The 15,863-nt window shown below is 40.0% G+C and overlaps 1 protein-coding gene across 1 annotated transcript; it reads right to left on the bottom strand.

The window, feature by feature from the left end:
• Nucleotides 1-1,034: 1,034 nt before the first annotated feature.
• odf2a (outer dense fiber of sperm tails 2a) lies at nucleotides 1,035-15,582 on the bottom strand. Its single transcript, XM_085165134.1, has 19 exons — nucleotides 15,410-15,582; nucleotides 13,902-14,029; nucleotides 13,622-13,735; nucleotides 13,350-13,526; nucleotides 12,410-12,597; nucleotides 12,011-12,143; nucleotides 11,744-11,869; nucleotides 11,019-11,093; nucleotides 10,836-10,907; nucleotides 10,551-10,667; nucleotides 10,122-10,307; nucleotides 7,980-8,089; nucleotides 4,909-5,044; nucleotides 4,589-4,699; nucleotides 4,220-4,483; nucleotides 3,606-3,706; nucleotides 2,101-2,263; nucleotides 1,383-1,508; nucleotides 1,035-1,298 (listed from the first exon to the last, which is right to left on the bottom strand). The coding sequence occupies exons 1-19, from the start codon at nucleotides 15,456-15,458 to the stop codon at nucleotides 1,128-1,130; spliced, it is 2,547 nt and encodes an 848-aa protein (XP_085021260.1). The 5' UTR covers nucleotides 15,459-15,582; the 3' UTR covers nucleotides 1,035-1,127.
• Nucleotides 15,583-15,863: the final 281 nt, after the last annotated feature.

Here is a 15,863-nt window from a genome sequence, read left to right as displayed (position 1 = left end):
TAAGGCAAAAAAGAGAAAAGAATTAATTTTGCTCTATTGCTGGTTTAATATTATATTTGACATATATAAAACTTCCATTATTAAATACACTCAAGTTTAAAAAACATGAATGACAGTTATTGATGCTACTCAAAATAATGATATTGATAAACACAATGCCTTGTACCAGCCAAAGGAAAATATTAACACCACTGTTTTCAGCTCCATACAAACAGAAGGAAAGACACATTTAAGTACTTACTGGATCAGAAATACTTGGTTTCGGCATACATACATACAAAAAACTCAGCAACAGTACAAAACTGTGACTGTTAAATCTGGTGATAAATATTAGCTCTATTGTGATATGATATGGCCAACAGTGATGGGATGATTAAGACCTGGATGTAAAGGACTACCCCCCAGAAGGAGAGAGCCAGCAAAGCTGGTTTAGTACGCACCCCCATTTCCCACACCCTGCTGCTGGACGAGGAAGAGTGGACCCGGGACCAATGTTGACCGCAACTCAGGGCAACACTCATCTTCCACACTGCACACATTAGTCAAACTGGACCTCTCAAAGCCCCATCACCAGCACCTTGCGAAATCTTTTTCTGAAGGCAATATTAAACTAGTGAAACATCTCATGCAAGCACTGGCTTTTGTAAAGGTGTATGTCTGGGAGAATTACTTTCACAGAGTTACACTTCTAAAGTTGTTTGCATTAGTGGTTCGCTGTTTTGGTTACATCTTTTTTTTGTTATTAGTCTTTTAATATAACAGGATATAACATTTCGTAACAGGAGCCAACCACTACCAAAAACTGCACTTCTTCTAAGTATACCCTCATAACCAGTGGTCGGGTTAAATACCTGTGGCTCTCTACCATTTCTTTAAAAATGTCTTTACACACCTAAATAAATGCAGTTGTCTTCCTTTTACAAGCTCTTAAGGTCACTTAAGGCTCCATAGGGGAGTCAGACACCGTGGACTGCCATGATAAAATCTGACTACAACAAAAATGAACATTTTTTACTGATAGGGACAAAATCAAGTGTGAGCTCTACGGTAGGAAATTTTATTACAGCTGAGCTATTTAAACTGTGGTGACAGGCTTAAGTCATGCCACTGTTCTGGAATAGACACAATCAGCTGGGTGAGGAGGCTTGCAGAGAGCTGCTGTGGGAAAAGTCTCCAAACACACTAGCATAGGATCCTTTGAGGAACTGGACATAGTTTTGCAGGCTTCGATTAGTGCTGTCTGACTGCTCCAGGCGATCCTTCAAATCCTGCAGCTGGCTCTGGTACCGCCACTCCATCTAAGCATCAGAAATACATACTTTACAGACCGGCAGATGTTTCTACACAGACAATTTTAGTCAATAATTCCCAGAAGCCTTTACCTGCTCTTTGCTCCGTCTCAATTGATTAATTTCTGCAGTGGTCCTGCTGAGTTGGTTTTCTAGGTCCAGTATTTTGGACTGGGTGGAACGTTGTTTGTTGACAACACGTTCTTTGGTCTCTGACATCTGATAAACAGATAAACAGATCACACTGGATTTCACTAAAATTTCTTTTATACACTATTTCAATGTTATATGCTCTTATAAACAAATTCAAATAAAATATAGTCAGTGTATGTATATATGAAAAAATGGGTGTGTCATATTTGACCACAGTTAAATTCAGTCATCAATAAAGCATATTTAATACAAACTAAAAAGGACACATTTAATAGTCAGAGATGCCAAGATATCTAAGGTGGTGACTGACTCAGAACACTAACCCAGAGCCCAATTCAAAGAAATGAAACCCGTGATTATAATACTGCTGAGGGAGTGGGCATTTAGAGCTAAAACATTGCATTTACAGATGCACATGCACAGTCCATTGTGTAGATGGTGTGGTTTAAAGGAACAACATATTTGAAGCAGTATCATTAAGTTTGCTTTCTAATGTTAATTAAAATCCAGGTGTTTCCTCTGAAGCTTGCCGGGCTGTATGGTCTGTATGTGCTTTGTATCATCGTGTCTTTTTATTGTGAATTGCTGTCACACTTGGGGTTAATCATATTTTGTGTAAAGTTCTTTATAAGTAAATCACTATGAAAAAGCATCAGACTTGTTGGCGAGCATCATCCAGAGCCTCCTCCAGCCGATGGCTCAATAATGAGCATTCTCTTGTTTTTTCTTTTAGACGGAGCTCATTGCTGTGGACGGTCTCTTCCCGTTTTGCAATAACTGCTAGCAGGTCGCTATTCTGACTGCCGGTCTCCTTTAACTTTCTAGAAGATGGCAAACAAAAAGACAATGACAACAAGGTGCAGTTAGAGTATTTTCAATGAACATATATTTCAAATTGGTTAATTAACAGGCTTTGGGAGCGTATTTAATATTAAATTGATATAATTCAAATATGATTCAGTGGAATTCTGTCAGGACAAGCAAGACAAGCACTGTCAAATTTAAAAATAGACAAATTAAATTGAATTTTCACTTGTTCCATTGGCAGATTTTTTCACTTATTCCAAGCAAAAATATCTTGTATTAAGTGAAAAAAAAATCTGCCAATGGAATAAGTGAAAAATCTCTGTCTAAAAACAAGTTCATATATCTTACTGAAGTGTTACCCTGTAGCTGATTGTGTCTTATTTTAAGTGTGATGAGATTATTTTGACTAGAAATTAAAAAAATATACTTGGTAAGATTTCGAGTTTTTGCAGTGTATTGCCAGTCCCAGTCAGCAGTTCTCCTGCCCAACCAAACACAGCCTGAGCCAGTCAGCTTCCCATTCCTGAGTCAGCGGACAGCTTGCCAGAACTTTTTTGAGGCCTACCGAAAGACCCTAAACTCCTATCACAGCCCAGTTTTTTCTATCAGAACTGCAGAAATTGCACCGGATACCCCCTCTGATACTCCTCTGCTGCTTCAGGAGACCCCCTGGCCAATCAAGCCTGGGAACTCTCCTTCTTCAGCCAGACGGGACATCATGATTCAATAGCTAAACAAACACCAGTGGATTTATGTTTGCTCAATTCTCACCTCACAAAATACAAATTCAGAATCCTGACATTAAATGTGTTGCTCCTATTTGACAGGGTCACTAAGGTTTACCTCAGCATTTACCCAGCTCACAGGACATTTCTCTGCCTAAAAGCATTTCAGAGACTTGCTGACAACATGATTTTGTGGAGCAGCAAGTGTCTTCTGTCCACTCCTCTTTATGTTATGAAACAACGGCGTGCTGTCAATGGAGGACATGCTTCTTCACTTATGGCCAAACATAGTTCTATATGCTCTCTTCCCAGCCTCATATCATTAGTATTAAGAGGATTAGGAATGGCTGCTTCTGACTTTGTTAACTCCATCATTGTGTTTTATTTTGACCAATTGCAATACAACAAATGTCCCAGTAAGCTGGTTATGTTACCTGGGGTTTGGGTTATTATTTTTTTTTAAACTGAAAAATCTGAATTTCATGAAACCTGCTTTCTAGAACGGGGTTTTATTAGGAAATGACAAGGTGTAAAGACAAGAACAAGAAACAGCTGTTGGACGACATGGTGGTTAATAAATAATTATATATCTAGACAGCATTAAAGTGAAACAGCATAAGAGAAGACGGACCTTTCCAAACTTTCTACTCGCTGCTGAAGCTGTGTGTTCTCCTCCAGCAGCACCTTTTTCTTCTGTCTAAGAAGCTCCATCTGGCTGCCTTGGGTCTCCACCTAACACAATAGAAGGCCTTTGAATAATGTATTTAGAAAACATTTTCACTGAATATAAACTGAAGGACATATTAACTGAAGATGCACAGAGATGAAAAGTAGTCTCAGAATGGAATGGATGTGGCTCAAGAGACAAGGGGGAAAGTTGGTAGTTTGATCCCTGGCTCCTGTTAAAGTTGAAATGCTCTTGAGAGAGATGCTAAAACCCAAATTACCCCAGTTGGGTATGGTAGAATTGTTATTTGTGCCCTTTTCTACAACTTTATTAGTCTGTTAGCTATAATTATATTAAAAAGCTATTTTTCCAAACTTTGTAAAGCACCATTGTATCCACACTTCCCAACAAGCATTCCTTTCTGCCCATTTATCATTTATTATCTGTCATTCCCATTTGTTCTTGCTCTTGTACCACTACCATCCAATATTTTTATTAGAATTTTTCATTAACATCATTTCAATATTGTTAATATTTTTAATGCTATCTTTGGCTATAAAGCATAAGACTGTTGTGACCTTCATGCGGAGATCAGTCAGTGCTGTGCTGAGCTCCAAGCTGTGTTTCTCGTGGCTGCACTCCCTATCCTGAGCTTCCTGCAGCTGTATCTGGGAGCGCTGTAGGGCTTCAGGAAGAGGCTCCAACTCTGCCAGCCGTCCCAGAAGCTCCCTGCGCACTTCATCGATCTCCTTCTCCAGCTCCCCCTGCACCGTCTGAGCCTTCTGCTCTGCTTGAGCCAGCCGAGCACAGTACTCATCTGCCTCAGCCTGGGTTTTCTCCAACTTTGTAGATATGGTTTAACAGGACAACAAGGACAATAACGGTGTCATTTCTGTACAATGACAATGTAAAACTGTTGTATCCCCGTGAGAGTGTGAAATAATGACCTGCATCTTATAGCTGTCTAGGAGGCCCTCATACTGTCTGATGGAAACTTTGACCTGTTGAAGCTCTAACTGAGACACGGACAGCTTCTCCTCCACTGCAGACGCTGTAGCCTGAGAGAAACAGAACTTTTATTAAATAAAAATGACAGTTCATACTCCTAATGCAATATAAGTGAACCCAAAGCTATTAGAATCAGTAATGGAAAGATTACATCCAAGCCGCAAAAGCATAACAGATGTGTCGAAATTCTGATCAGGGCATGGTTTGATTAACATTTAGCAAATCTGTTATCGTTAATAAGTGACTTTGGCTGTTTCACCTTGAGGGATTGGTTCTCCAGTTTGGCAGCAGTACTCTCTGTAGTGATTTCACGGAGACGATCCAGCAGCGCTTCTTTCTCTGCTCTGCCTTTATCCTTAGTAGTATGAAGCTGCTCAGTCAGCTCTGCTATACGGCTGTCATACCAGATATGATAACAAGTTAACAAGGATTAGATTTCCATTCATATAAACAAAATCCATCTGAAAGAGTAAAAGTCCAAAGTCAAAATTCTATTAATGAAGTTTGGTAACTGATTTCATCACAACGGGATCTTTGTGATTTTCATGTTACATTTTCTGGAAGCTTGCCCTTATCTGAATTAAGGGTCTAAAGACTTATATATGGTTAAATAATGTTTAAAAGGTCCACTGAGCACACTGATTTGTGATACTGGACTAAATAAAAACTCAAGTAAAAATAAATTCAATTCAATTTTATTTATATGGTTGTGATGTCTGCTGCTGCAGATGGCGTGGAGTGACGAGAGTGCAGACCCAAATGCAGACAATGGAGATGTGATGAAGTGAACAGAAAGTGAGCAGTTTATTTCTGGCTGCACAAGACTACAAACAAAAGCAAAGAAGGACTAAGATGGAACTAACAGAAGCTATACTGGGAAAAGCTAAAATACTAAGTACATGAAGCCTAAGACCTGAAACCTGAAACTTGGAACACAAAGGAAGAAAAGCACCAACAAGAGAGAAAGAGGACTAAATGCACAATGATAACAAGGAAATGGCAAACAGGAGGGAAACACAGCTGCGACTAGTCAGAGACAACGTGACAGGGAGGAAGCAACCCTGAACACACTAAATGCAAGAATCGGGACTATCAAAATAAAACAGGAAACATGAGAAACAAGCTGAGACACGGACCGCTGGGACTGCTGAAGAACAGACATGAGTATATAACGGACTCGACGTGACACATGAAACACAGGGGAGGCACAGAAACAAAAGCCTAAGTTGTAGAAACAACAAATATAACCAGAAACTAACTAAGTGAAAGTATATTCAAAAACCAGGAAACACAAAAACACAGGGTGCCCAGCCCCAGGACCATGACAATACTACCAAATCACAACAACAGTTCCCTCAAGGCGATTTATACAAATGACTTGCAAATCTCATAAACTCATTTTATTTTATTCACAACACAATATAGAATATGTAAAATATGAAAACATATCAAGTATTTAAGCTGACAAAGAAAAACACTGGTACATTTTGAATTTGATGGGAGCAACACATCTCACAAAAGTTGGGACAGGGCCACGTTTCCCCCCGGGTAGTGTCCCGTTTTCTTTTAACACGCGTCCGTAAATGTCTGGTAACTGAGAAAATCAGCCGCTGGAATTTTGGGAGGAATGTTGTCCCATTCTTATCTGATAGAGGATTTTAGCTACTCAACAGCCATATGTCTTCTTTTTCATATTTCTTATTGCATAATGTGCCAAATGTTTTCCGTTATTGAAAGATCTGGGTCAGCCTGCAGGCAAGCCAATTCAACCCCTAGATTCTTCCACTACAAAGACATGCGGTAGGGATAGATTAAATGTGCAGTTTAGCATTGTCTTGCTTAAATATGCATATTATGCACACAGGGAGCATATTTTGCTCTAAACCTTTCAGCATTGATGACGCTTTTCCAGATGTGAAACCTGCCAATCCCCCCCTGACATTTACATTTTCCAAAAAGATTATCAAATTTCAATTTGTCTGACCACAGCACAGTTGCTCCACAATTTGCAGATGCAGATTTTTTGCAGATTGTTGTAGCTACATAGCTATTCTGACATCACCCGTCAGTTTGTAAATGTCCATTCTGAAGTCTCAAGATCAATCTTTCCACCATCTTCATCGCAAAAAACAGTGATGGACCCTGACAATGACGATGGGCACCTCTGACTGTGAAACCACTTGCTAGTACGCTCACAAGTCGTTAGCCAATAAGAAAGCAGATAACACCACAGCTCATCCTGCTTTATGTAACATGGTATGATAATGTTTACAAAACAGATTTCATCTTTTATTCAGTATGACCCAAAATGCATGACTAGGTCAAAGAACACAGTAGCAAAGTGTTTGCAGAGGGGAACACAGAAAGTCTATAGACTTCTATAGGACTGGAAGTGTTTTTGCAACCTCAGCTAGTGCCACCAGGTGGCATGGATGGATATAATGCACTTCCATATCGGCTTCATTTTTTTTGGACCAGCAATCTTTTTTTTTTCCATCTATGTTACGCTGAGAAATTCTGCAATCATGATGCTGCTTTTATAATCATGTTACTAACCTGTTGCCAATGAACCTAATTAGCTGCAAAATGTTCCTCCAGACATTTTTTTCAGTACCACTTACTTTTCCAGACTATTACTGCTCCATTCCAACTTTTTTGACATGTGCTGATATGTTCTATTGTCAATATAATATGGGTTTATTAGATTACACAGTTTTCACCTTGAGGCGATTGTGGTTCTGTTTTGGCGCTATATACATAAAAATTGAATTAAGTTGAAATTTACATCACACACACGTTTTCCCTAGGATCACTTTTCTTTTGTATTTTAACAAAACAGCCAAATAAATTAGTCTCAGCAAGAGTGCTCCTCTCAGAGTTTTGCCAAAGAGATCAATGGAAATATTGTGTCAACTACATTTTCTCCATATCTGCATGTCTCTCACATCCCACCCTCAAATGTACTGCTATATCCAACTTCAGCTCAAACAATTCCCTGTTTATTTCTCTCCCAGAATGAAACTGAAAGCAAGAAAACTTGATGAATTAATGAAAGATTCTCGGTATATGGCTACAGTCTATAACCCTATGCTAATGCCATTACTGGTATAAGGCATTTTGCACTACACAATTAACAATGTGACATTTGAAGACCTTGCAAACCTCAAAATAAAAATGTATTCATGGTGATTTTCCAAAAATATCAACAGACTCTTATTGTCCTGCATGCCGTTCAGCTGTCCAAAACTCCTTTGTGAAAAATAAAAGGAGTTTAGGATCTTGGGTTTGTTACCCCCCCTTTGTGAACAGAGAAAAGGAAAATGCAGTTACCTGTTCAATAGCGACAATTCAATATCCAGTTTACTCTTGTCTTTTGCTTCTCGTGCATGTTGACTCTGCCATGTCTCAGCTGCTGACAGCACCTCTGCTATCTGCTTCTCCTGCAATTGGTATACATTTTTGTCACTATACTGGTTGATTCAGTTATAGTCATAGTTGGGCACTGGTTTGTTTTTAGACTTCTCCTGGTATGAGGTGCTTATGTTGATATGCTGTATTTGATTGTACATTATGGTCAAATATCTCCATTTGTTGAGTTCTAGAATCATGTCCAAAGACATTTTGGAAACGTACATAAACATATAGTAGAACTGTAAAAACCTGTAATCTGTAAAGCCACTGTTGTGTTTGTGACCAGCTCTGTCCATGAACATGCTGCAGCTGTTTTTTAAGTTGAAAAACACAAGCACTGTGCTGGATTGCTGGTGATGTATGAATGGCTCGACCTTTTTAAGGAGCAAAACAAGTCCTGTTTTTCCTTGGTTTTATGACTTTACATCATATGGCATCAAGTTGTATGCCAGAAAATTTGCAAGGCTTTAACTCTTTGATGCACCTCACCAGAAAGGATCAAGAGCGAGGACACATGTGTCACACAGACTGTTTAAGTGTGGCTGAATGATGCCAAAGACAGAGAAGGTGATCCAAACTGAAGATGTAGAACTACCAGGAAGCAAAATAGTAGACTAATGGGATAGCTATAACCTCCTGGGGTTATCCAGAAAGTTATAGCTATCCTGTATGTCTGCTATTTGCTCTCCAAGCCAATAGGACCATGATAATGATGCAAAGAGGACAGCCCTGCCAAATATTTCCAGAGGGTAAGATAGTACTGACAAACCAGCCCAGTTGTAGTAATAAGGTCCCAGACATTAATATGTGCAGTACCTACTACTGGTCATCATATAAGCAGCCAGAATAATATTGCTTTTTCAACTGAATTACAGTAAAGACTCTCTATATGTGTGTCAGAGCTGCATGAAATAAGACTTTTGTTCATAACCCACCTGCACACTTACTCAGAGCTGACTGAACTATTTCTGATCTGCTGCTCTGGAACTTAAAACTCCACATTACCAGTTCATCTACTCAAATTTCAGGCTCACACTCTGTGGTGTTCATTACATTTGTTTGCTGCAGTATGGACCAGAGGGTTGGACTATGAAGCAAGTTTGACAGGCTTTCTTTAAGTTAGCTGGCTTGGCAACTCTTCAGTCAGTGACAATGAAGAAGGCTTCAGGATCTGGGCAGGCTCAAATAAAAGAAGGCATCAAATGCTTCTTTTGACTCTATGTCTGTGAAAAATTTACTGTACCGATGGTTGAATTAACTGTGATTTATCACTTTTTTTTGGAAATCTGGGCCACATTTGTGCCTGATTACAGCCAGACCCACTGAATCCAGAAATCACTTAAATAGAACCTGCGTGACAAAGAGAAGCAGGCTAAAAGATCTCAAAAAGCGACACATCATGGTACAATCTAAAGAAGCAGCCTAATGATTAAGATGAACAGTATGGGCTCAAGCTCACACTCTTAAGCACCTGAGATCCTTCTGCAACCAACCTCTGAAAATAATGGAGATAAACTGGCATCAGTATTATACTGAATCTAAAAAAAACACCTCCTTAAATTAGTTTTCAAATATATAAAGAGTCTAGTGTCACTGCATCTTCTTAAAGACAAAACAGCAAAGGTCACTAGGAGGATGGTGAATGGCAACTGTAAAATAACAAATCATAGTTGCACATCTAGACAGTCAGTATTCTTCGTAAGGCCCGTCTTCTCTGCGACACACTGAAACCGAACTAACTGCAGATCCTGAAGTCAAACTAGGAAGAAAGACTGGAATTTTGCATAGATATAAAATCTCCGTTCAGCACATTAGCTTCATAATATGTTAAATTGCATTATCCCTATCATATAAAAGTATCATCATTTGGACATAAGAATAATTTTTACCCAGATCAAATGGGAAATTATTTATATTCTCTATGACTTATATGACAAAATCAAACTGAACAGAATATAATTAACAGAAATGACATAATATAAAAAACAGCAGAACAAGTTTAATATCCATGACATTAAAGGTTTTAATAGACTGGTATGTCTGCGCTGTGGAAGGACGTACCATGTCCAGCAGCTGGATGCTGAGATGGCCTGCAGTGTCCTCGCTGCGCTCAGCTCGCTGCTTTTGGGCCCGTGCGGCTTGTTTCAGAGCCTCTCGGTCTGCGCCTGCCTGCTGCTTTAGTGTCACCAGCTGATCTGTCAGATGTTTTATCTCCACCTTCTGCCGATTGGCTGCTTTTTCCAGGTTCTGAACCAATGGCAGAGGATAACAGACGTATAGATAAAGATATACTGAAAAAAAACATGTCTGACTACAATACAAACGACTGGACAAATATAGATTGCAATAAATATATATTGTCCAGGGTGTGTGTTCACTGACTGTCATTTCTTTCCATCCATCCATCCATCCATCCATCCATCCATCCATCCATCATTATTATACACAGCACCAAAAACAGCAACAGATGGCAGAAGATACCACACAAACCTTTATCTGCACAGTGAGGCGACTGTTCTCAGCGTCTTTGCTCCGGAGCTGTCCTTGTAAATGAGCTCGTGTTGACTCCAGGCTCTTTGAAAAAACAGCTGTGCTCCTGGCATTGTCCTGCATTTCCAAAGCCAGCAGAAGATACTTGTTTTGTGCTTTGACATTTGTTAGTTCTGAGATTATATAATATGAGTAATGCTGCAGTGAAAGAATGCCGTATGGAAAATTTCAGCTCTGCAGTTTGACACAGTTTCAGATGAAGAGAGTTCTAAATAAGACAGCCACCTTTTCATTATCTAAGAGCTTGGCCAGTCGATTAACCTCTCGGTCTTTCTCTTGAAGTTTAACAACAAGATGCTGTAAAAGGAAAGAAAACATATTATTTCTGACACAAAAAAGGAAACAAAAACGGATGTATTTTGTGAGGTTACTTAAACAAAAAGAATTTGTAGTTTCTATTAAACTCACGGCATTTTCAGCTTCTGTGTCTGCCAGTTTCTTGAGTAATTCGTCCTTCCTTGACAGCTGGAGTGACTCCATCTGCTTTAAACCATCCACACATATAAAACTTCACCAGTTTCTTTAACAAGCATTTACTGCATCTACAAAAGTGAGACCAACCAAGGCTAAATATTGTGACAGAATATAATCAACTTACTAAGTAAGGATTCATTTATTTGAAAATTACTGCACCATACTGGCAAATCTAGCTTCCTACCAAAACTACGACTGCGACATGCCCCCTTCTCTCACTCCGTTTCGCTGCACTGAGGTTTCCTTGTGTTGTTTTCATGTGAAAGAATACTGTCCCAGAAACAGTTCAATATTTAATCATCTAAAGGCAGCATGAGTTCCTGTGTATTTTGTGCTATTGTAAATTGGCAGTTGGATTAGACTGAGGTTACGGTTCATTCATTGGACCCTGCTTTCATGAAATGGATCATCAACACAGTCCTGCAACCATTTACACTGGAGCTTAAGGCGCAATAGGCTCGCTTTAGATTTCTCCAAATGATCTGTGCTGTAAATCAAAAAAATCAATCAATCAAAAAGAGCATGGTACGCTAAAACGCAGTGCACAGAATGCACAGACACTTACAAGCATAAACTAGTACCCCCCTTGTGACACGAAACTCTGACTTTAGCGTGTTACTCTCACTTTGTAGCACAGCTCTCTGCATCTTGCACAGTACCTGAGATTCGTGTTGCTCTCTGAGAAGCTTCCGCAGTGTTCGGTTTGTGACCTCAAATGTCTCCAGTTTCTGCAGCAGCAGCTCGTTCTGACAGGCCAAGGCTGAAGACTCAGAGCCAAATGGCTTCTTCAGCAGCAAAGACACAGACAGAGATAGAAACACTGCATCACGAAACACTGAGAAAGCCTCCTGTTTCTTTCTAAAGTTCCCATGTTCCCCTAGTCTCACAGAACACATTGAAAGAGCAGACCCTGAGGTAATACTCACATTGCTACCAGGAGCACACAGATTGAAAATGGACTCTCGCAGGGCGGAGGCTTGCTTTGCAGCTGCTGCTCCATTCACCTCAGCCTCCATCAGCATCCTGAGTAAAGCATCTTTGTCCTGATGCCCACTGTCACTGTGTAGGAACAAACAGACCTTAAATCACAAACATACTACTACTCGAACATGAGTTTCATAAACGTCATACTCTGAAATGACTGTCCCACCTTTATGTCACTACGCTAACAGGTAGTATAGTTGAAATGCAGTTGAATCAAGCTATTTTCTTTCAGTTGCCTATAGTATAATTACCACCCAGATCTCTAAGCCCTTTGAAAATGAGGGCAAAGAGAGGCTGTTTGTCACGTGAAGGATTGGGAATGAGTTTGGAATCACATTTGCCTGTTACAGTCATTCTCCTCCAGCATCTTCTCCATGGAAAGCCGTAACCTGGTGTTTTCCTTCTCCGTCTCCTCCAGCTCTTTGGTCACCTCAGCCAGCTCCTCTTCCTGCTCAGCGATCACCCGCTGGGACACGCTCAGCTGCTTCGACTGACGCTCTAGCAGCCGTTCCTTCTTTTGCATTTCTACCTGCACATGTACCGGATAGGTATAAGTGAAAAAGGACATGTGGACCAACGCTTTAAGCACAGAAATCGACAAGAAAACCTCGCTGCTCTTTGTGATCATCAGATGTGGCAGTTTAAAATGAGGGCAAGTCTTTCTATGGGGTAAATGAACAAGTTATCTCCCTGCTATACTTATTACATGTGAGTGGCAAGACTGGAGAATTTTGACTAAATTAATACATTTCTACATTTAGATTTTACCATGTGTTTCTGTGTAAATGGTAAATGGACTGATTCTTAAATGGTGCTTTTCTACTCTCCCAAAGCACGCAAAGCACTTTTTTCTAGTGCTTTCTATCTACCTCTACCAGGCTTTAGTATTACCTGTTGTCTCGTGACAGGGTGGTACACTCCAAGCTGAGTTTGTGAAGTTAAAATAGCAGTTAAAATGAAATAAATATGACTGGATTAAAAGCACTTGAGCTTGCAAATTGTTATGTATTTTAGGTTTAACATATTCAAAAATGTTCAAATTTCCAGGAGTATTTAAAACAGTTTCCATGGAATAAACCCATTTATTGTCTGGGTGCCTTAAATGGTTATGTAACAATAAATATGTAACAAGACTCGCCTTGAAAATCCCATGTAAGAAAAATAGAAATCAACAATGTTTATAACATAAGTACTACTAACAAACAAGTTATAATCTGAAATCTGTCTAATTAATAGTAAGGTTAGGATTGTAGGTTGGACAGTTGCTTGATTCAAACTGACCTCATTTTTCAGCGAGCTGACTTCAGTCAATAAGTTGTCAATCTTCCTCGTGTACTGGCTGATTTGTCCATGTAGGCCTTCTTCCTCCTCTGATGCAAGGTCAGCTAACTGAAGTGCAGACTGCGAGCTTTCAGGTTCTGGTTGCGGTGGTGTGATCTCAAGGTTGTGCGTTGGCCCCTTGGTGCAAAATATACCGTGACACTACATCTTTGATTGCGTGAGTGTTTTTAAAAAAATCTCAGAGTGGACTGGAAACTGAGAGAAGGTATTACCTCCCACTTATATGTAGCATCACGTATGGAGGTCTTTCCTGGCGTGATCCCCAGACCTCGAGTTTTGACTTTAGCCGTGGGACGAAGGTCTGCTTTGTTGACTGCAGTCTTCCCCTTTAAAATACAGTGTGCTTATATTAATTGCATTTATTAGAATGGGCATGTACTATGGGCATGAGTGAGCAAACGACTTATGATCAAGAGATTAGATTAGGAGAAACATTCACAATAAAACATGAACAACATCACAAGACAGACAGTCCACATACAAATATCTAACCTGAGGTGACCTGCCAGGACTCCTCTGGCTTTCCAGGTGCACGTGTACTGGCACGGTGTCATTGATGTGCACATGAATTGGAGGTGAATTTGAGCGTGTTCTCGTGATTTTCCTCTGTGGTACATGAGCTTAAGTAAGAATAAGCTTAATAGAACAGCATGTAGCTCAATAAAAAAACAAACAATATCTTAATAATTTGCAAATAAATACGACAGGATATGTGAGTTTGATTGCACAAAATCCATAATTTTCTGTTAAGGTAAGTCAAAAACAGCTAGAAAAATTACTGGGTATTCTTTTACAAAAAGAATGTTATGGATATGATCCGAAACAGATTCTGGATCCTGTCCACTCTGGTTACTCCCAATGAAAATCATCAACTGCCACCTCCAGCTCAACACACTCCTCTGCACTCATTTCTCTTGTGCACTGCTTTCGATGTTTCTAAACGTTTCTACCTTTACTAACGCTGCTCCTTGCATGTTCACCTTTCCACCTCATCTACTGTCTGGATTCTAGTGACGCTCGTGCCTCTTCTCTCCAGAACATGCATCCACTTCTCCAGTCTATTCCACCTATTGTTGAAACTGAGGAGGGGTTCATCAACTTTACCCCTCTGTAGTTACAAGTGCTCTGCACATCTGTCAAGACGTCCACTACTCTGTCTCCCAGACATCGCTATACCTGCACAGGTATGTCATCTGGACGGACTCTTCATCATCTTCAAAGCTCCCCTCACTTTCAGATTCCCTAACTTTCCTCATCAGTCCTCGTCTCTCTCGTTTTCTTCATTCATCAGCTCCTCAAAGAACATCTTCAATTTCCTCAACACACTTTCTTCTTAGCACATTTCTGTCCTTCATCAATCTCTCCTGTTCCACATCCTTTCCAGCTTAATCACACAGGCTGGTCCTTTTCTCCTTCCTTAGGAGGAGAAAGGTGCTGTCCTATGTACACAGTGCTTGGACAGCTTGAATCCAAATGCAGTGCTCCTGGCCTTGATTCCATCTGTTCTCCTGCACACGCAATACTCTAAGTGTCGCTCTAAGACTCTACCTTCTTCCTCCTCTCCATCATATCAGCCAACTCTTTTGCCTTGTACCAGACATAGTTCATATATTTCGAAATAGTTCCTCTGCAAACACCTCTGCACTCCTGCCTTTCCTCACGTCAAACTTGCCTTCCCTCTTTCCTCCTAGGCACAGTTTCCACCTTAACTCTTTGGTCTATCAACACCTATCAACATCTATCAACATCTATCATTCACTCGGTCACCGACAAATCCGATCCTCATTCTTGTGTTTGATGTCTGATTAGGAAAAGACTTTTGGCTGACGCCCCATTTATTAATGTATAACCAAAGAGTACACTTAATATCGACATTGTTTTAAACAGTTGGCGAAGTTGTCATGAGGTCAAGAAGTATTCCTCCCCATGACATTAGCTTCAAACCTTCACGACAGCATTTTTAGGATGTGTATAGTAAACGAACAAGTCAGGAATCTTACCATAGGAGAGACCGTAAAAATACACCCCCAAAATAGAAATATAATTCATTGGCAAAGCACCATTTAATGCTTCGAGAGGAGTTGGATTGGAGTCAACGCCAACAGACAAAGCTTCTTTCTGGTTGGTTACTTTAAAGCACGTGACGTCTTTCTCAAACAGAGATTGGAGCAGAGTTGACGACGTTACGTCACTTAGCAACACACTTAACAAGCTACCAAAGAGAATAGCTGTATAAAGATGAACCACCCCCCACTCCCCCGCTAGGTCAATTCCATTTTCTAAAGTAAGCTCACCACTCAGCAGCCATCTTGAAACTCACTCGGACTCTTACTTTGAATCATCAGAGGAACAAGAAGCAGTCAAATGTGGTAAAGTGTTTTTCTTCTGCCATCATCTTTGCTGTCGCGAATCTCATGTTTCTGTTAATGCAATATATGCTAAATGACAGAAAAG

This window comes from Neolamprologus multifasciatus, chromosome 7 (assembly GCF_963576455.1).
Source record: "Neolamprologus multifasciatus chromosome 7, fNeoMul1.2, whole genome shotgun sequence".
NCBI classification, from domain to species: Eukaryota; Metazoa; Chordata; class Actinopteri; order Cichliformes; family Cichlidae; genus Neolamprologus; species Neolamprologus multifasciatus.
Note: the sequence above shows the minus strand (reverse complement) of the source record. Positions and strands in the feature narration are given on the sequence as shown.

Excerpts from the sequence above, each read along its gene's own strand:
- odf2a (XM_085165134.1), bottom strand. The coding sequence starts at position 15,458 with ATGAATTATATTTCTATTTTGGGGGTGTATTTTTACGGTCTCTCCTAT. Across the intron at positions 13,527-13,621 it reads ATGCTACATATAAGTGGGAG|GGGCCAACGCACAACCTTGA; the intron begins GTAATACCTTCT and ends TTTTGCACCAAG. Across the intron at positions 1,299-1,382 it reads TGAGACGGAGCAAAGAGCAG|ATGGAGTGGCGGTACCAGAG; the intron begins GTAAAGGCTTCT and ends TCTGATGCTTAG.